Source organism: Acomys russatus, chromosome 12, assembly GCF_903995435.1.
Source record: "Acomys russatus chromosome 12, mAcoRus1.1, whole genome shotgun sequence".
NCBI classification, from domain to species: Eukaryota; Metazoa; Chordata; class Mammalia; order Rodentia; family Muridae; genus Acomys; species Acomys russatus.
Window position 1 is genome coordinate 57405880 of NC_067148.1, and position 21321 is coordinate 57427200.

Consider the following 21321-nt stretch of genomic DNA (forward strand, 5'->3'; position numbering starts at 1 on the left):
CTAGAGATTTCACATCATAGTCAAAAAAGACGTTAGTCGGGCACGGGCAGGCAGTAAGCAGCTATTGAAGAGGCTGGAGAAAGTTTATGCCAATTTGTAACTAGGGTGTTGGACATGCAACAATCTCACCTCTCACAGTCATGGAGTTCTGTCAATCGGCCTTTGTAGAATGTGAAATGTAAGGTGTGGCTTTCTGGGGAAACTTCCGGCTCGTATTTCCTTCTGATTATAAAGGTAGTTTTTCAGGAAATCTGGAAAATGACTGACTACCATAGGATAATCGCTCTTAAGCATTTTAGACTGATGGCTGATGACCCCAGGTCATGGTCCTCAGATGAGCAATATCGCTCTTATCAGTCTCACCTTTCCTTGGACAGCAGCATCCTTCCTTGGCAGTGTGTTGTCTTCTGTATTGGACAAAAGCAAGCACTCCTGCCCTACTGTGTGCAGACCCCTCAGGGTGGCTTGTGGAAGAGTCAGTGCACTCCTGCCCTACTGTGTGCAGACCCCTCAGGGTGGCAGGTGGAAGAGTCAGTGCACTCCTGCCCTACTGTGTGCAGACCCCTCAGGGTGGCTTGTGGAAGAGCCAATTCAGAGTCTTGTTGTGCACTGCATATAAAGCTTTTGCCTAGACAAACTTGCTTTCATGTTAACATTTCAAGTAGGCAAGCTGAAGGATTTAAACTGAATTCCCAATGAAAAAAATATGGTAATTAAAAAGATTATCAACACATGAAGGGGAGCACATTTTGCTGTGATAAGACAGTAAACAAAAAACTAAAGAACCCATAAGAATTCTCAAGATGAGCTGTATGGCAGCCTTGCAGTTTTCCTTCAAATGTATTTTTGGCCGTAAGGTTTTGAGTTCTCATTGATCTAGAGATGTGTGGATTTGAAGATTGAAAGAGCTATTTATTGGCTTAGTTTCCCCTTGGAGAAAAATAAAACATCACACCTTGTAGCTGTTCCGTCGTTTTCTCCGTATAGTGTGTGTGAGAAAACCAGCCCTATAATCAGGCTGGCAGCTTCCATCACGATCCGCCACTTCACAAGCTGAGTTCCATCCTGGCAGGAAGACGGTAGGAGCTGGCCTCCTTCCCTGACGTGCTCCTGACCACTTCACGTGCAAACTGGGAGCCTGATCATCAGTGTAGGCCTGCACCAAGCAGAAACAATCAGTCCTAGAGGAAGGAGTCCTCTCCTGAAACCTCCAGGGAACTTGCTGAGGCACTGTTTGCAGGCACCTCATCTGTATGCCACTGAGATCGCTATAAGAACACTCTGTATAGTCCCCATCCATTCTAGCCAGCAGGAAGCTCAGATGATACATTACAGTAAAAACAATAATTAAATAGTTGGCCTCAGACTTGTCTCAAAGATTGGAAAACTCAATTGTCTGTTTGACCTTTGGAATCGGGAAAAGAAATAACACGTCGGAAGAATTCCCTGTTTCCTCCCTCTGTGTGAGGAGGCATGATGGATGCAGTTGTGAATCAATTAATTGTTAGGCATCAGAGATGCCATACTGCAGAAGGTTGGGGAGAGACTAAATTCTATTCATTTGGCTTTGGAAATGCAGTAAGCGGCCTGGAACTGTTAGGGCTGCAGGGTAACTGATCCAGTGTAGCCTATTGTGTGGGAAAGGAGCTGAGTAACGGCAATCTGTCTTCGTTAGCGGCTCAGCTCAGTAGACCATAGGACAGCCAAGGGCTGGGGGTCAGCCTGACCTGGATCCGATTTTACAAGATGTCCTTAGAGGTGTCACTTATGCAGTGTTTGAGCTAACAGGGGCACTCGATCCAAACATTAGTTCGTCTGAGTGTGTAATGAGCACCAAGCACTGTACATGATTTTCATGAGAGTTGAACAGGAACAGTGATATGTGTCTAGAAATTTTACGCACATTTAGCTTTTCACAGCAGGAGTACCATTTTCATATTTCTTTATTGATTCGACCTAATGTTATGCACGATGCACAGGTCATCGGGACTTCCTGCCCAGAGATGGGACTATTGTGGGCAGCCAGTCTGTCTGGACTCCTAAGCGAGTGAGCAAGTGAGCGGGGCAAGCGGCCCTTCGCTTCACTTTGCTTGCTTGTTTGCTTTCTCTCTTGTTTCTAATTATCACTACAGTGTCCTGACTAAGACACGTTTTGGGGGTGTGCACGAAGCTCACCATTAGGAGCTGACTGCAGAGATCAAAGCCCCAAGACTTACAAAGGGGCTCAGACAGCATGCAGGCTGGCTCCTTGCTCAGCCCCTTGTTTGAATTAACAAGGCTCCAACAGTGCTCCGTGCTAGTGTGTTAGTGCGATAAAGGAGGCAGAGACGGCTCACTTATGCACTCATCGTTAGGCTCTGCTTGCTTGCAAAATTCTCCCGGGCAGAAGGGAGGCAGACTCACGGGTTATTGGAGGCAGCCATCTTTGTTGTCCTGCTTGTCATCAGCACTGTGGGATGAGACAGCGTTCACTCACCAGAAGTGACCTTACATAAAAGGGGATATACTGCCCCTCCTCCCAGGTGAATAACTCTTAATCCTAACCTATGTGGAAGTGGACGAGCTCTTGCTGATGGAGCGGGCGTGGGGAGAGAGGTCGACTTCACAGGACTTGCTGTAATTTATTCCTTCTCTGTGTTTTGCACATATATCTCACAGATGCAAAGTCAGATGCTGCGGAATAGGGAAAAAAAAAACATGCTCCTGAATTAAGGTGCCAAACTCATCTTTGTGCTAATAAGTTCTTCCCAAATAGAACTGGCCAAGTGTGCAGGAAAGTGTGCTGTTGCCATCTCTTGCCTCTTGAAGGGAATGCCTGGGACTTTTGAGCAATGGGGTTGGACAGCGATAGCAGGAGAGTCCAGCCTCTGACCACTTGCCTGGTAATTCTCAAATTTGTAACTGAGTAAAATTTAGCCTCGTGAGCTTAGAGGCTTAGGCCTACTGTAATGAAGCTCAGGGATGTGTGTGTGGGGGCGTCTGGAAGTAGATGATCTCGTTCCTGTTTTCTTGAGACGCAGCTGTGGTTATATGTTGTTTTAAAGGGCAACCTGTGACAGGGCCCTGAAGGTCCCCCCTCAGCTACAGACCTCGCTTTAGGAAGGAAGAAGGTACAGTTCTGGGGTTTCACATCTATATTTAGTCAGTAATATAATTTTACCAAAAGGTTGCTGTACTGATGATTGAGTTGCTAAATAAAAGGATCACACAGCCTTTTGGCTGGATGGAATCACAGATGATCACATGATCTGGTAAGTCAGGTAAATTGTCCAGTTTCGCAATAAAAAATGGATCAAGTGGGGACTTCATGATTTACTGGTTTACCAGTGTGTGCAACTTGGCAACTTGAGAGAGAGAGAGAGAGAGAGAGAGAGAGAGAGAGAGAGAGAGAGAGAGAGAGAGAGAGAGAGTTAGTTTTGCTGTTGGAGGCAGAAATTTAGCTTTAGCTGTGGACTATTCTCACTGTGCAGTGTCATTTAAATATTCTCATGTGACCTGTGTAAAGCGTACACAGACCTAGCTGTGTTAAAGAGTCCTGTCCATCCCACAGCTGCCACGGTAAGCTTGGAAGAGCGTGTCTCCTCCCCGCCCCGCCCCTCCCCCTCGGTGACCAGCCACCCTTCCTCTCAGGAGCACACCCTAGTGGTGAGAATGATACTACACAAAAGGTTTTGAGAAACCTCAGCAGGCACCTCCTGAGGAGTCAGTGTCCTTCAGTCTCCTTTGTGGGAACCAAGACATCGTCTTTGCTTTAGAGGCAATTTTTGCTTAAAGACTAGTGGAGAAGGCAATCTGCAGTATTTACGGTATAATGTGTGCACTGAGGGCATAAGGATGGCTTTGCTCTTACAAAGACTGATTCACAGCTGACAGAAAAGGAACAGTTGCTGTCCTTTGTGTATCCCCTGACTCTTCCCAGGATTTAATTCACCACAAACACTTTGCTGTTACATAGCTCGTTGTGTACTGAAATTTCTCTTTTGATTTAATGAATTCTTCATAAAATCTCCAGAGTGCTGTTGAGCGGTTGCCTTTGGGTAAGGGAAGTGAAGTCGCAGTCACAGTCAGTCATGAACTCCATCTCGGTGCTGGAGGATTGCTAACGAACCGCTGTGAGCGTAGCTATCAGGGAACAGAACCCAAGCGTTTGCGTTAACTTCTAAACATACAGATTTTTTTTTCTTTTTGGCACTTTCTAATCCCAGGAACGGCTCCTTGAGTGTTTCTGCTGTGCCGTAAACACTGCATTGAGACGGAAAGCACAGATGAATTGTGGGACAACCCTGCCCTGTGATGGCTACAAGGAGTTTGCTCTAGGTGGGGTTCAGGGCAGAGTTGGAATGTCCACAGCTTAGAAAATGAAAGCCACTGATGGCACTGGAGGGATCGTTGTGTGGACCTGATAAAAACTGTAAACAGTAGCTGTTCAGGCTGGCAGTGTCACTCTCGGGCCACTCATGCTAGTTCCATGGAGACTAGGATTCCGCCATATTAAGAGCGTTAGAGACAAGGGCTGTTTATCTTCTGGTGACTCCTCAGGTGAAGTCTGGAAGTGCACCGCAGACCTACATGTGAGTGTTTTACTTATGTGAGAGGCTGGCTCTGTCCCCCAAAGCCACAGAAAGGCATCTGTTAGAGATGAGGTAAGGCCTTGCCTTTGCGCAGCTTGAGGCCTGTACACAATACTCACGGGCTTGGCTAGTGATTTCCCCAGCCGAAGATGATGGAGGAGCCACTGTGGCAGACACGTGCTAACCCTAACCCGTGACACCGGCTTGTTTGGAGGCCCCTGCTTTGCTGTCTGTTGGAGAGTGCAATGTTTTCACCCCTAGAGACCCTCTTGTTAATGAGACCTAGCGTTTGTGAGACATTGGTTTAACTGGCCTGGGATGGATGCTGCCTCATTCAGTTCCGTCTCCTGTGCTCCCCAGCTCTGGACAGTTCCTGTCACTTGGATTGTTGCCCGGAGTCTGGTTTCTCATTGCTAACACTTGTCCATCCTTTGAAGAAGCCAAAGAGACCCTGTGAGAGTGCCCAGAAGATTCTCTTTGCCTACTTCAGATGCTTCTTGATGTTTACGAGAGGATCCAGCCTTGTGTGCTGGCCCTGACATTAGCTCCATCTTCTCGGCTGCTCTTCCTTTCCCGTAAGCCCGTCTTCCCAGCTACTCGGGACTTGTTTTGTACCTGGACCGCAGCTCATTTTCATTATCAGGCCTGAGCCCCAGTGCGCACCATCTCAAGTCCTCCCCATCACCATGCAGCAGATTCTCCTTGGTGTCTGAGTGTTGCTTGAATGCCCCTCCTGAGTAAAGACGTCTCTAAGCACTCAGCATGAAGTGGCTACTGTCTGCTTTAATTGGGCGACTTGAAGCCCTCTACCTCTTGCAGTCTAAACACATTTTCTCTTTCTCCTTCCAATGGAGGGTGGGCTCTGCCAGAGTAGAGAACTCATACAGCTTGGTGTGACGTGTCGCAGGAGTCAGAACGGCTGCCCTGGGATTGTTCCTGGAACTACTGTAGTCACTGAGGAAGCAGACTGAGGCCAGTATTTATAACAGTAACTGACCCACCCTCAGCTCAGAGAGAAGCAGGCATGTTGGTCAGTGTGGCCATATGTGTTCTCCTTTGAAGTGGCAAAACTCAGGAAACACGGCAGTAGTAACAACATGAAGTAGAAGAAAGTTTGTTAGGGAGGTCAAGTGACACCAGCTGACCCTCCTAGCTCTAGGACGCTCAGCCTCCCCTCCCAGACCTCTTAGGTCCAGTGGTCCCTGCTTGGAGACCTTGGTGCTTCTAGCAGAATACACAGATGCAAAGATCCTAGAACAAAGCCTGACTGGCCACTTCCCCCACAGCCTTGATTCCAGAGAGTCCCACCACCCCCACACCCCGCCAGGAGCCTGTCTGTTCTATCAGTAGGGTTCCTGACTCTGTTAGAGGCTCCCTGTAGCTCAGGCCCTCCTTTCACAAGAGGGAAGGCCAGCTGCCTACTTTATTCACATGTGTTTGGAAGACAAACAGGGGAAGAGTCATAGTGTTTTAGAGATAGCGGATTTCAGGCTTTAGTGCCGGGCATCAGTTGGAGTTAGAAACATAAATACTAGGTGGACAAGATGTCCATTATGCTTATAAAGTTATCAACATATTTTAAATATGCAGATGCACATTGAATTGTATTCTAAACTGAATGTAGAAACTTTTCTGCTCACCCATAGATAAAAAAAAAAAAAAAAGAAAAAGAAAAAGAAAAACCCTTTTTGATTGGAAAAGGTATTAGCATGCAGAAAATGAGCCAGTTTTTTTTTCTAATCTATTAGGTGCGAGTATGTCTTGTAGCTTGCCCCCATTGTCTGAGCTGTGTATTATTTCAGTGAGCTGAATAAACATTAGTGGTTCCAGTAGTTAATGGCGCTTCAGCCAACCTTAGTGGGATCAATGGTTAATGACACGTCAGCTGATCTTAGTGAGATCAATGGTTAATGGCAAGTCAGCTGACCTGGGCAGTGGAATGGAGTTGGCTTTCTTAGCAGCTAGGATGTTCACAGTTGCCTGTCCTGAGAAGCGTGTACCTCAGACCTAGTCAGGAGGGTCAGTTGGCGCTGGCTGACCTTCCTTCAACTTAGTGCTGCTGCTACTACAGTGTTTCTTGGTAGACCTAGAATTTTGGAGTTTTAGAACAGAAAGTAAAACCAAATTCTGTTGAGGTCACAGAGCACATGGCATGGGTGGGTCTAGAAAAAACCGAGGTATCCTGACCACTTTGCATCCTCCTGCCCCTTTTATGGTACTTCCTTGATATTTATTATACCCAATTTCTCGCTAATCTTTCTGAAGTAGGCTTTGACTTTAATGGCATGTGATGTTTACAATTAGTAACTTAATTACGGACTGAAAGTGAGTGAGTGTCTATCAAACGTGTGTTGCTTCTCATGAATACCCTCTTGCCTCCGTGGATCTGATGGAAGCCCTCTCCCTGCGCTGAGTTCTAGCCTGACACAGGGGTTGGTTTGCCTCTCAGGGTGACCACTCAGTGAGTGTTTTTGAAATAGAAGACTATTCTATTTACTTACTTATTTGGTCTTGCTAGCTTTTCAGCTCACAACACTGAATCGCAGATACAATGTGGCTGTGCTGTCTTCCTCTGGGTAGATCTTAGCACTGGTCTCCCACAAGTTGGCAGTGACTTAGAGCTTCTTCATAGAAATCTCAACTTTCTGCTTCTCGCATCATCTTTATATGCTGAGTTGAGATATTGGCTTGCCTATACTTAGTGTGGCCGTGTGTGTGTGTGTGTGTGTGTGTGTGTGTGTGTGTGTGTGTGTGTGTGTGTGAACGTGTGTGTGCGTGTGTGTGTGTGTGTGTGTGCGTGCACATGCACACTGCATCAGGATTGCTCCTACTGTTTGCGGTAACAGCACCTCAAGTCTATGCTGCTGACATTTTTGAAGATAGCTGAGTGGCCTTGCATGTGGCCGATGGGCATTTTGAGGGGTAACTAGCCCACTGTCACTCATCACACTGTGTGGTCTCCTTTTGAACTGAATGGTGACAGAGTCCAGCTGGTCCTCATGGCTGCCACAGTGTTTGTCATGTAGCAAGTGAAGTCTTGGCATGGGAACAGAAAACCTTAGACAACTGGCCTCCATCCTCCATGCTTAACAGTCATCCCCACTCACCCGTCATCCCACCCACAGCAAACCCTGTGACATCACACAAGGCAGTGTGTGATTTTCATCGTTGGTCTGCTTTTACCTGATGGTAGTCCCTTCCTTTGACCCTTCCTGTCCGCCTTCCACTATTTCTTCAAGCAAATCCCCATAGGCAGTGTGTGGCCTGGATTAAAGTGGTGGGTAAGGAGGAAGTGGGTGCTGTGAACCCAGTGTTAATAGCTGGACCAGCAGAGGTCACTTGCTGGAGCGGGTGAGGCTGAAATGAACAGACCGGGGGTTCAATGGTGGCAAAGCCACCTCTTGGATAGAGGTAATCAAAGGTCTGGATAGGTAGAACAGGATGCTGTCAGTGAGACTGAAATCCTCAGTGGAGTGATGTATGTGTCTGTATTTGAATTCGAAGTGGATAAGCTTTCCAAGAAAGGGAAGTGTGAGACAGACTTCTGCTTGGCTCGGAAATGACACTAGGAATAGGCAGCCGGAAAGAGACAAGCCAGAAAAGAGAGAAGGAGAAACTACAGGACCACACACACGGGACATCATGAGAGTAGGTGTCACCTAGGATAGGCTCCTGAAATGCCACTGAGAACCTTTGTGTGTTTTCTATGGTGACGTGGTGTATGTTAAGAGAGGAAGTAGTGATGGTATGAGGCTATTCTTCCCCAGAGCCATGGCTGTTAGAAAAAGTGGAGAATTAGAGCCTCAAAGAAGGGGGGGGGGTCACATAGAAGGGTGGGGTGTGAGGCGAGGAGTGTATTGTTCTGGGTTTCTGCGAGGGACTTCAGGTTTACTTTTTGTTTTGTTGGTGGTGGTGGTTTGTTTGATTCTGAGACATTTGTAAAGAAGCAAATTGGCAGTATCTGGTGGAAAGGCGCAGGCTGCACTGCCTTCTCAGGGACCAGCGCTGGGTGGTTTTTAGCGTGCTGGTGTATAGTGCGCTACTGTCCCGTCCTTATGCTGACTAAGGTCACAGCAAGGGGAAGGCGATGCTATAGGTTATGGCCAGGAAACCAAGATGTGAGGAGCAGAAAGACCGGCAGCAGAAGCGACAACCATAGTTAAAGAGATGTTTTGACGTTGAGGCACACCGGGGAAGGAGTGCTATGAGCTCACTGAGGTAACAAAGTTTGAAGTGCTGTCTCCGGTTGGTTGGTGCTGGTTGCTATTTAAAGTAGCATTTGTTTCTTTGCTATATTGGCATATGTGTCGGGAAGGGAAAAGAAATTGACTTTAGTGATCTAGGCCAACAAGGTGGGTACATTGTGTGTGTGTGTCTGTGTGTGTGAGAGAGAGAGAGAGAGAGAGAGAGAGAGAGGGAGAGAGAGAGAGAGAGGAGAGAGGGAGAGATGAATTTATGTCCCTTTATATAGGTAGAATTGGATATCGATTCTAGTGAGAGCCCAGCATTAAGAAGCATTACATTTTTAAAGGTTTGTTACTTTGCTGTCTCTTGTAGCCTTGAAGGTTCTATTTTTATAAAAGGTCATCAAACTATAGCAGTGGTTTCATTGTCTATTATCTGTGTAGGGCTGGAAGCAGTAGCGTGCCTAAGAAAGACTTTGACGGCAGCATACACACTTATTTTGAGGTACGAAGTTCTGTGATTCCTGTGATATACGTTACACGAGGTGTTATATGGGACATTCATGGGTAAATAATGATGGCAGGTTATTTTTTATTTAAATAGCTTACAGGTGGCTGTCAAACTCTATTTTGCACTTTTCTTCTGATTTCTCTTGCTGTGAGAAAACACCATGTCCAAAAGCAATTTGGAGAGGAGAGGGTTTATTTCAATTTACAATCCCACATCACAGTTCACCATCAGAGGAAGAGGTCAGAGCAGGGACTTAAACAGGGCGGGGCCCAGAGGCAGGGCGGGGCCCAGAGGCAGGAGCTGAGGCAGAGGGAGCTGTTTACTGCCTTGCTCCTAAGGACTTGCTCAGCCTGCTTTCTTAAACAATTCAGGACCACCTGCCCAAGGTGGCACTCCTCACAGAGAGCTGGCCCCTTGCACATTAATCATTAATCAAGAAAATGCACCACAGGCTTGCCTACAGACTAATCTGGTGGGGCCTTTTTCTCACTGAGGTTTCCTCCTTCCAAATGACTCTAGTCCACATAAAAACTAGCTGGCACGCTGGCTCTCTGCCCTGGAGGTGAGTCTCAGAATTAAAGACAAAGCAAGAACTAAATCCCTAACCAGAATTATGGCATCAACATCCGCACTGGAGTGCTTCCTTAAATTTCTCCTTACATTTCATGTTTGAGTTCAGATACTGATATTATGTTTAGGATGTTCCTGTTTTGATGCACAGTCAAGAATTTCTGTATGTGTACCTTGTGTGTGTGTGTGTGCATGCACATGTGTATGTGTGTGTACATGCAGCTGCAGCATGTATGCATGCAGGTAGAGATCAGAGGTCAACTCTGGGTGTCTTTCTCTTTCCACTTCCTTTTCTGAGACAGGATCTCTCATTGACCATTGAGCTAGACTGGCTGGCCAGCGAGCTCCAGTCCCTGCCCAGCCAGCACTGACCGAGGTAATACATGCTCTACCATGGCTGACTTCTCACATGGTTGCTGGGATCCCAACTCACGTATTTCCTCACGCAGCAGACAATTCACAGTGTCGCAGCTTCAGTCGCCATATTTGGTGGCTGTTACGTTACATCTAGACTGCATGGATATAAATTCTCTTTTTAAAATGCTCCTGTGTTGAGGAGGTAGAAAAGTGAACGAAGAAAAAGACCATGAAAGGTACAGACTCGCAGAGTCCCGTGGGAAGGGCTGTGTCTCTGCTCTCTCTCTCTCCATGTTACACACCCATTGTTGTGCTTACTTCATCTGGAAAGGGGCGTGTTCTCACTCCTAGTCTGTGCATCTCCAAAAACTAGCACGTGTTAGGGTGCCTGTGAAAAGTCATACATGACACACACACTTGCTGACAATTATTTCCATACATTACACACATAAAGATTATACAGAGAACTGGATAAAAACATTTCCAGCTGGAAATGAGATTCTAGACTTTTAACTGTTTATAGTTTATCTGTTTTAAATTTTCTATTATATTTAGTGTATGTTTGTGTGTACATGTGTGTTTGTGCATGTGTGTATGCATGCTGCAGCACACATGTAGAGGTGAGAAGACAACTTGGAGGAGTCAGTTCTTTCCTTTCACAATGTGGGTTTTGGAATTTGAACTCAGGTCCGCAGGCTATTGGCAAGTGCCTTTTCCTCCCAGGTCATCTTGCCTGTCCTTTTGGCATATAACTATTAAGGCATAGCTACCATTTATTAAGTCATTCATAATAACACAACAAAAAATCCTGAATATGATATTCATAAAACATAACAAAAGGCCTTAATGATACCCAAAATTATTTACTAATATGAACATGATTTATATGTAAAAACTATATTAATATAGGAAAAATCTGAGCTTTATTTATACTACACCTTTCCCGTGGTCATTTTTCGTTTTCTACACTCATCACTCTGTAGCTAATGTTCTGTTTGTTGCTTATAAAGGTTCTGTGGAATAGCTAAACCTTTCATTTTGATTCTTTGGGAAGGTCTTATTCTACTGACAAAATCATTAGAGTGAAGAGGCCAGTGGCATTCCAGTGGGCCTCATGTGTGCTGACTACCGCCTCATGTTTCTCACTGGGTAGTGGGAAATAAAAACGCTTTTCTTTCCAGGTTTCTCAGACACACACACACACACACACACACACACACACACACACACACACACACTATATATACACTAGATATATATATATTTTGAAAATACTTATTGCAGTACTGTGTTCTTGGTTGTATGCTGGTGCTGAATATCCTGGGGCATAAATATACATGGCTCTCACTCTGAAATATGTAGACGCAGTTGCTAGAGAGCAGAGAATAATCACAAAATTGGGTAATTATAGAGAGCAAGCTCTTAAGACACAGATAGGACAGCTGTGTGACCAAGGAGGGCTTCTCTGTCAACACTTAAAGAAGAGGAAAGTAACTGCTTAAGAGTAAGGGAACGCGTGTTTTCATCTCTCCAAAACCTTGACTTGGAAGACTGAAATGGTGTAGATACTTGGACAGGGCCAACTCTGTGTTGGAGGGGATAAAGACTGGCCACCAGGCGGGAGGTAGGTCCTGGGCGTAGATGTTAAGCTGTAGCCAGTAGGAACTTGTGTGCACTGGGAAGCTGTTAGCAGGTTTCCAACAGCGAGTCCTACGTCAGGCTTGTATTTTATGACGATTACACAGAGGCGAGCAGCAATGGAACTGGGGGGAGTAATTGGAGGCTTGAAAAAGTCAGTAGAAAAATGATGGGGTTTAGTTTAGTGCCAGGAAGCCAGCTCCAGGTGGATTTGGGAGATGGAATCATCATTTTTTTTATTAGATAAATAAGATAAGAGAAATAGCAGGTGTCTGAGATTCTGACTTGAAGAAAACAGCTTTGATTGCCCTTTCTGAGGCAAGGGGGAGGGGACAGGGAGAAAGGTGGGTGGTCCCTGACCTGAGCACAGGGCTGGGAGCTGAGCTGGAGACTGGGACATTGAACCAGTGGGCTTATAGGAAATACAGCACAGGGATGCACACTGTGTGTTATGGAGGAGACTTGAAGAGAGAAGATGGACCAGACAGAGTCTTCTGACTGGACAGGATAGAGGGCTGAGCTAGAGGATCAGCTTGCAGCTTAGAAGAGGAAGAGCCAGAGTGGGAACAGGAAGGGAGCGAATGGGGTGTCCTGAACCCCGAGATGTCTTACAAGGACATCTACTTTCTGAGTTCAGGCTGCCAAGGAGGAATCGGGTGAGGGACTGGCTTGAACTGATTGGTGGTCTGACATGGTGGCTGCCAGAGCCACAGCAGTGCCGTGGTAGAGTCACCAGCTGGACTGGGGAGGTGGCACAGGAAAGCAGAGGTGAGGAAGGTCATGAGAGAGAAACCTACTGGCTAGGTGTGCAGAATCTGCCTTTTGTGGAGCAGACTGGCTGCAGGTAGGTGTGTGTGTGTGTGTGTGTGTGTGTGTGTGTGTGTGTGTGTGTGTGTGTGTGTGTGCGCGCGCGCGCGTGCTCGTGCGCTCTAAGGTTCAAACAAGGAAGACACAGATTAGTGTCTCACAGAATAATCAGAAACAGGTGGTGGCCCTGGGTCCTGCTGTGTCTAAAGAAACCATGTAATTTGTTGTCATTTTCCAGGCAAGGTGCAAAGTAGGACAAGTGGTTTGTCACATAAGGATGAATACCAGACATTGAATACTGTTTTTTAAAAAGTACTTTTATTCTTTGATAACTCTACACATTGTATCCTCTTTTTAAATTTTTTTTTCTTAAGTCCTAAATTATTGAATCCGATTAACTTGCCCTGCCCATGTACTTGGGTGTGGGGCCGACCATTGGGAGGATGACCAACCAACCAGGAGCCACACCTCCAATTCCCCCTCCCCTCAGCATGCAGTTGCTTCATTTTGGGGTGCGACTTTGTGCCCTCATCCTGACTCCATGCAGGGCTTTTGTCTGTCTGGCTGTGAGTTTGCACAGGTTCTGCGTGCGCTCTCCTAACTGCTGTAAGTCCATACGTGCAGCTGCCCTGTTGTGTCTGGAAAGTTCTCTTTGCTGTGTTTGTTCATCACCTCTGGCTCTTAGAGTCTTTCCGCTTCTTCTTCCTCATCGATTCCTGAGCCTTGCGGGGAGAAGGTGTGAAATGGATGCTCCCCCTCAGGGCTGAGCACTCTGGACTCTCGCATTTTCTCTGCCAATCACCATCTACTGCAGAAAGAAGCGTCATTGGTGAGGTTTTTGTGGGTGCACTAATCTGCCGGTGTGAAGATTAACAACTAGGAGTCTAGGTGTTACTGTGTCCACTTAATGGCATGATAATGCTAGGTTCTCTGTACTGCCTATGGCCTGTCTAGCATTACGTCCTTGGCCCAGTCATGGTGCCTGATACATATTTTCAGTTGTCTTATTGTTCAACCCTGATCCTGTCATCACACCTCTTCACAGACTCAAGCGAGGGGAGAAAGAATGACGGTTGAAGTAAAGGAGTATGGGAGGAGTGGACTTTACCGTCCGTGGCGCAGGCTTCGGGATTAGAAGGGGTCGTGCTATGGTGCAAGTGCTGTTAAAGCGCACTAACTGGCTCGCTTTTGGTCCACAGATGGGTTGACTATTAAAATTATCTTCCACCTTCCCAAGCCTGAACGTCTGAATTCCACAATGCTAACCCCCGCCCTCCCGCCCCCATACACGATTTCTTTGTATTTAACACGAGCTTTCAGGGTAAGCAGACCAAGGAAAGGTAATATTTACTTTCAAGATGTGTTTAAAAAGCTAAAATGTGGTGAGGGCGGGGGAGTGTGCGGCTCACAGTCTTGTCTGCGTTTGATATTTGCACTGCTTAGGGCGGCTCAGCGCATGCCAAGTTGATATGTCTGTTAGGCAGAAGGCGTAGCTGGCGCTGAGAGAAGGGACCCTGCGAGACGAGCGTAGACAGTGCCCTGACTGGTGTTTGTGATTCTCCTTCACTGAAAATAGTTAAATTCTTAAATGGCAGGTTTGCTGTAGAGTTACACATGCCACAGTTGCATAATCCCGCGTCGGACCAGTGTGTGCGCCGTTTGCTTAAGGTATTATATTATACTAGCTCTTTGCTCAGAATATATTGTTTTTTCCTTAACCAGGGAATTAGAATTGTGAAAGGAAATTGTAAAAGGTATATTGTCCCTAGGATATTGACCATGCGTCTGTGAGTCACACAACACATCAGGTGTGCTTGGCATAGCGTCACTCTTTCTGCACGCGGCAAGAACGTGCTTTAGGACATGGGGCATGTCTGCCAGCGGGACACAGGGGGGACTGCGGAAGTCTGTTGTTTAGGTTTGAGCAAGGCCTTCAACCAGACCACCCTTCCCTCATTCAGAACATGCACATTCACTCTTCACCTGCTGTCCCAGTTAGAGTGCTGGGTTTTGATTTTATTTATGTATTTTATTTATTTATTTATTTATTTATTTATTTATTTATTGGCCGCAACCTATCAGGAAGAGACACTTTGATCATTACCGATTAATGTTTAGTGTGTGTTTTTCCCAGTTAGGGTGGCTCTTGCTGTCGTCAAACACTGTGACCAAAGTAAGCTGGGGAGGAAAGGGTTTATTTGGCTTACACTCCCACATCCTAGTTCAGCGCTGAAGGAAGTCAGGACAGGAACTCAAACAGGGCAGGAACCTGCAGGCAAGAGCTGATGCAGAGGCCGTGGACGAGTGCTGCTTACTGGCTTGCTCCCCATGGCTTGCTCAGCCTGGTTTATTATAGAACTCAGGACCACCAGCCCAGGGATGGCCCCGCCCACAATGGAATGGGCCATCCCTCATCAATCACTAGTTAAGAAAATGTCCTGCATACAGCCTGATCTTATGGAGATACTTTCTCAACTGGTACCCCGTTCTCCCAGATACGTCAGTGTCCTGCGTCCATTTCGGAGCAACTGTGAGCACCGTTCTCTGTGGTGCTTCTGCACAAAGCCTCTCTGGTATGCAGTGGAGGACTGTGCTTGCCTGTGTCACCTCACCCTCTTCATCTTCTTCTGGGGGAGAATTGCACCTAGTGACATGCCCTGGCCTCTTTCTCTGCAGAACAATCAACCATGACGACCGAATCAGGATCAGACTCAGAATCCAAGCCAGACCAGGAGGCTGAGCCCCAGGAAGCAGCGGGGCCTCAGGGGAACGCAGGGGCACAGCCTGGACCAGAGCCTGCCAGCGGGAGCATCGAGGAGCAGCCAGTGCTCGAGCAGTTCCCTGCAGCTGCTGCACACAGCACCCCTGTGAAGAAGGAGGTGAGCTTGGAGCATCTCAGGGGAGGGCCAATCAGGGAGGGCCAATCCAGGAGGGCCAATCAGGGAGGGCCAGTCAGGGTACTTGGCTGAGCTGTGCTGCTCCATCTTTGCCCTAGGGGCAACTCTGAAGGTCACCTGCTTGTGCCCTCTCACCCAGGGGGATAACAGGGTTGCTGTTGTTGAAGGCTTCTAGGGAGTGACATTCGTCAGCTGGCACTGGTCCCTCCTGTCTTTGATAAAAACAGTTCCATTCGGCTGGACTCCCCACTGGAGATTCTATCCAGATCTGGGTTGACAGGAAGGGTAGAAAGCGAGCTGGAAGCCCCCAACTACGCCTCTGGCTGCTTTCATTTCAAGCTGTAAAGTCTAAGGACAGAATTAGTTTTCCCAGCCTTTATTCTCACCCTGGACCTTGCCGGCTAGTTTTACGGACTGCTTTGGTAGGGCCCCCTCTTCCTTGTACACCTCTGTAGGCTCACGGCCGCCTCTTACGCACATCGTGGGTATCGTGACAAATTATTTATGCCTTGTGAGATGGAGCTCAATGGTAGGGCACGTGTTTAGCCTGTGGAAGTTTTGTTCTATTCCTACTTATTATAAAAATTTTTTAAAATATCACTAAGTATAAATGCTTAATAAAATGAAAAGGAGAGAGCACAGTGGTGGCTAGGCCGAAGCAGTGGACCTTGAGCCGTCAAACCTGGAATCAACACGTTTTGGTGCTCACCTGTGCATGGTGAGGAATCTGGAGCCCAAGGGGTCAACTGACCTCTAGCGTTCTGAAGAGTTTGTGTGCTTAGATATTTTAGAACATGCTTAGAGAATGGGCATGGAGTTAGCCTGTGAGCAAAATGCTCTGGAGCTCACAGTGTTATAACACAGTACAATGACATTGAACATGTGTTTATGAGGCAGGGTATTTTACTGTTGCTGCGTGGTATTTGCAAGTTCTGGGGTTTTTTTGTTTGTTTGTTTGTTTTGTTTTTGTTTTTGCTTTTGTTTTTGTTTTAGATAGAGTGAATGGGGCTAGCCAGATGGCTCAGCAGTTAAAAGCACTGGCTGCTTTTGCAGAGGACCCATGTTCAATTTCCAGCACCCACATGGTGGCTCACTACCTCTGCAATTTAAGTTCCATGGCACTATGCCCTCTTTTCTGACCTCTGCAGGCAGCAGTCATGCATGTGGTGCACAGGCATACATGCAGACAAAATGCTTATGCATGTAAAATAAATAAATCTTTTAAAAATATATATAGGAGGTGACACACTCGAGAGACTTGGCAAACCTGAGGTGTGCACTGCAGCTGCCATGACAGCACCACTGTGTTCCATAGCAAACATCATTTCAAAACGTAGCATAGTAAATGCATGGACCAATAATATAATTTCTTAGCATCGTCAAACACTCTGTGCCATGCGTGTCTCAGCTGTGCTTTCTTGTATCTGACAGTACACACCACTATTAGACAGATACAGGAGCTGGGTAGTGGTTTTTATTTACAACAGCAACGATGTCACAGCACAGGAAGAATTACATGTTTATATTAATTTTTTCCTTACTCTTAAAATGTTCATACATGCATACAATGGAACATTCACTTTTGGCCCCTAAGTCCCCTGTGCAACACGCCCCTCCCCCCAAAGCCCTCCTAACCAATTCAGCTCTTATGTCCAGTGGAACCACTGTCATAGGTGTGGCCTGAGTGACGTCACTTTGCCTGTGACTATGCTTTATCTTCTACAGTCAAATGTTTGAAGCCCACCAAGGTGCTGCACCTGCACAGGGAAGTGTGCCAGAATTCACAGAGCAGTGGCCTGAGGAAGCCCTGTGTCTGGCCATCACTGCCCCACTTGCAGGCCGTTGGGCGTGACCTTCCTCCTTTATGAAATGTTAATGAGGAATCATTCTTAAGGTCTTCCACAAATATCTTTGCTTCACAGCTGGAAACAATGTTAGAGATAAAATTAAGTATATCTGGGCATATAATGATGATTCAAATGTGGCTGGATTTATATTTGCTAAATTTTGGGACCTTCAAGAAGTTCCCTAGCTTCCGTGGTCCTGCCGTTCCTCAGTTACCACTGAGAGCCGCATGCGATGCCTACACAACAGAGCGGTGGAAAAGATCGAATCGAGGAGAGGATTTGCTAAAATGATTGATAGCTGTGCGTCACGTGGCTGTGACTGGCAGTTCATTTGAGGCACTTGGTCTGCTTTTCCAGACTTGCTACAGTTGCCAAGTGGTCAGTTCCTCCCTCTTCCACATGGTCCAGCAAGATCTGTCCTTAAGTGATGTGTTTGACATCTGCACAGAACGAGCAAGCAAACATCATTTGCAGTTGATGTTTATATAATCCAGAAAGTATGTTTTCAATATGAACATTTATACTCAAACTCTCATCTTCTATAGTAGATATAAGCAGGTGATTCACAGAAAAAAATTAAAAGTAGCTTCATTTGACTTTGCATGAAATGAGACAATACTAGTTTAAATATGCTCAGGTTATATATAAATTACAAATTATCTATTAAGACACACTGTGCTTTTTGATAGTTAATTCCAGGATTACTGTACTTCTCCCTAAAATATGTTGAGGCCAAATTAATGACGGTCAAGACAGTGGGACTGAGTTGTCAAAACAGTTTTCTTTCTATTATTGATTTGTTGGGGTTTGCATTCTCAGCTACGTTGGCTTCTCAAGTCAGCATTCAGTCCCTGTAGGCATCACCTGACATCCATGATCTAGAGTACATACATAGAATTACAGACGTTCCACACTCTGCCTCGATGTTATTGTGCTAGGTCTTTTTTTTTTTTTTTTTTTTTTTTTTTTTTTTTAATACATTTCGAAAATGTGTCTTTTCCTATGGTCAAGAACTGCTTATAATTCATGGGCACATTTGGTAGAAGAAAAGGACATTATCAAATCCTGTATAAGAAAAACAAGGTAAAAAAAATGCAGGGACAACTGAAATCTATACCAAAGACCTAAAACTAATACTCTATAAAAGGACTCCATGCTTACATGGTAGAGCGTTGTAAAAGCTGAAATGATAAACCATCGATTCTACCTTCACTTGAGATTCCCCAGGCTTAGGTACCTGCCTGTGTGAGAAGTCCTGTGCTCACCCTGAGGGGTGGGCCCTGAACATTAGTGCCTCCATTGCAGACCACCCAGCCATGCCTCAGATTTGCACGCCACCATTGTGACAATCAGAGAGGAGTGCAGAAACATCTGGGGAGCTGTGGTCAGAGATACTGGGGCGCAGGAGGGAGGGTGGGCTGACTCCAGGGAGAATGTCTGGTTCCATGGGACATTTTCTCTACAGTTGTGAGGCTGGCCCAGAAAAGAGCGTGGAGATGCAGGAGCAGATTAAATCTTCGCACACACTTGGTCTCTCCTCACACCAGCTTATTACCAGGAAGAGATGCACACCCAGGGGATTGCTGGTTCAGAGCAGAACCGAATATTTCAGCAGCTGTAAAACTCCTGACACGATTAACACTTGCAGTTCTGTAAGCCTTAGCGTTTAGAAGATATCTTGTGAATGCACAGCGGTGGACCTACCAGGTCAGGGAATGTAGCCATGTCCCGTGAATTACAAACACAGGATACAAAAGGCAATCCAGGTGTGATCTGGAGCCTTCACTATCCAATGCCTTCTAAAAGTCAGGGACGGGCTTGCTTCTTCAGTGAGATCTTGATACAACTGGTTAATTCTCTTCCCTGTTAAGATTTCGGTCCGCTGAGAAAAGGGCCTGACTGGTGCATTTAAGTGAGCGGGGTTCTGTAGGTGTAACTGAGTTTCAGGAACGTTTCTAGCGTCATAGTTGAGACAGCTCCCACCCTCGAGGAAATGGGAGCGCAGCCTGGCTCTCTGAAGCTGCACAGTGTCTGAGCGACTCAATGTCCATTTCCTGTGTGTGACGAAAGGTGCTCATTGTTCCTGTTCACAGGTCAGCGACAAGGACCGGGACTTCGCTGCCGCCGCAGCTGCGAAACAACTCGAGTATCCGCAGTTTGAAGAGGATAAACTCTCTCAGAGGTCATCCAGCAGCAAACTCTCACGGTCCCCATTAAAGATTGTGAAAAGGCCTAAAAGCATGCAGTGCAAAGTGACGCTCCTGGACGGGTCGGACTACATCTGCGACGTGGATGTAAGTGCACACTTAAAAAAGCAGGAAATTGCTGTAAAACGCTCAAGGTGACATTTCCCAGAAACATGGAGACTTAAATGCAGACCTGTTTAACTCCAGCAGGAGATTAAATTACTACAAGCTTCCAGTGTCCCAAAATGTTTAATGAAAAGTAAAATGTATCTAAAAAATGAAAACAGATGGACTCTTTTAGCATTTGCCATGTTAAAGTGCACTTTTCTTTAATACTCCGGCTATGAACAGCATGTCAGTCTATTTACCTTTCCTATTGGCATTGCTTACAGCCCAGACACCCCCATGGAAATTCTTTGCCTGGTAGTAGTTGGATAGCTTAAAATGGCCATGTCCTTCTGTTTCTGAGTAACTTTTTTTTTTTTAAGTAAGACAAAAATCACGCGTGGTAGACTTTGAGCCTCCGCGTAAAACACTGTAGTCTTCTTTGTTTTGTGTGTGCTCTCACATTCCACATTCATGTGCCGCTCCCTGCTCTCTCTCACTTTCAAAAGATTCATTTTATTTCTTAAAATTATGTATACTTGTGTTTGTCTATATGGGTCTGTGTGCGCATAAGTGCAGTACCTGCAGAGACCAAAAGAGGGCGTCAGGTCCCGTGGAGGTGAGCGTGGGGGTGGGTTATAGGCACTGGTGAGCCGCAGGAACGGCCCTGGGAAATGAACTCAGGTCCTCTGGAAGGACTGCTCACCCCTGAGCCGCCTCTCCAGCCCCCATCCCTTCCTCTTCGGTTTACAGCGCATTTATCTTTCTAGTTACATTTGATGCAGTTTATCTGTGTGCACAGCAGGTTTTTTGTTTTTTCTTTTGTTGCCACAGAACATAGTTCATTTCAGAGTTAGTTGTATCTTGATGGTAATGAAAGACCGATTGCTAAAATATTTCAGGGCACAGGAACACAGAAAATAAGTCTTTACATTAATAAAGCTACTTAATCTAACATACCCTGATGTATATAGAATTTAGTCGTATAAAATTTTTGTGGGTGGTGCAGTGTATATAAGGCACCTAAAAATTCTACTGAGCACAGCTCCATTGCTTTTATTTTGTTTCCACTGATTTTGAATTGTTTTTTTGTTTTTTGTTTTTTTTTTCCAATCAGTGTGTGCAGTTGTTGACTTAGATGTTAACTACGGGGCACTTGGAGGGTGACCCGGGATTGCTTTTACTGTGTGGCTTGGAGGACCTCTACTCTCTCGTGGGGGACTGTACTTGCCCTCTGAAGGCCCACGTTTTGGAAGGATTTGCTGTGCAATGGATGCTTTCTTCTTAACTTTGATTGCAATTACGTAATAGAACCAATGGACTGCTGTATAATCCTCCGGTCATTGCTGTCCAGTGTGCTGTGCAGAATCTGGATAGAGGAACTCCTGTGTGTGGACACATTGCCTTGGGGATGACGGTTAACATTTATCATCCTGTCTAATTTATTCCAGGCGCCTTGAGCTCCTTGTGGGTAATCACCCTGAGTCTGTGCTCAGAGTCCTTGGGCTCCTTGTGTGTAATCACCCTGAGTCTGCGCGCAGAGTCCTTGGGCTCCTTGTGTGTAATCACCCTGAGTCTGCGCGCAGAGTCCTTGGGCTCCTTGTGTGTAATCACCCTGAGTCTGCGCGCAGGGTCCTTGGGCTCCTTG

General features: G+C 46.2%; 1 protein-coding gene across 1 annotated transcript in view; it reads left to right on the forward strand.

Annotated features, from left to right (window-relative positions):
- Positions 1 to 21321, forward strand: part of Epb41l3 (erythrocyte membrane protein band 4.1 like 3) — a 157151-nt gene that overhangs the window by 60023 nt on the left and 75807 nt on the right. Inside the window, exons 2-3 of the mRNA XM_051154467.1 lie at positions 15315 to 15517; positions 19476 to 19676. Coding sequence (XP_051010424.1) covers positions 15315 to 15517; positions 19476 to 19676 — 404 coding nt within the window. The remainder of the gene's footprint in view (positions 1 to 15314; positions 15518 to 19475; positions 19677 to 21321) is intronic.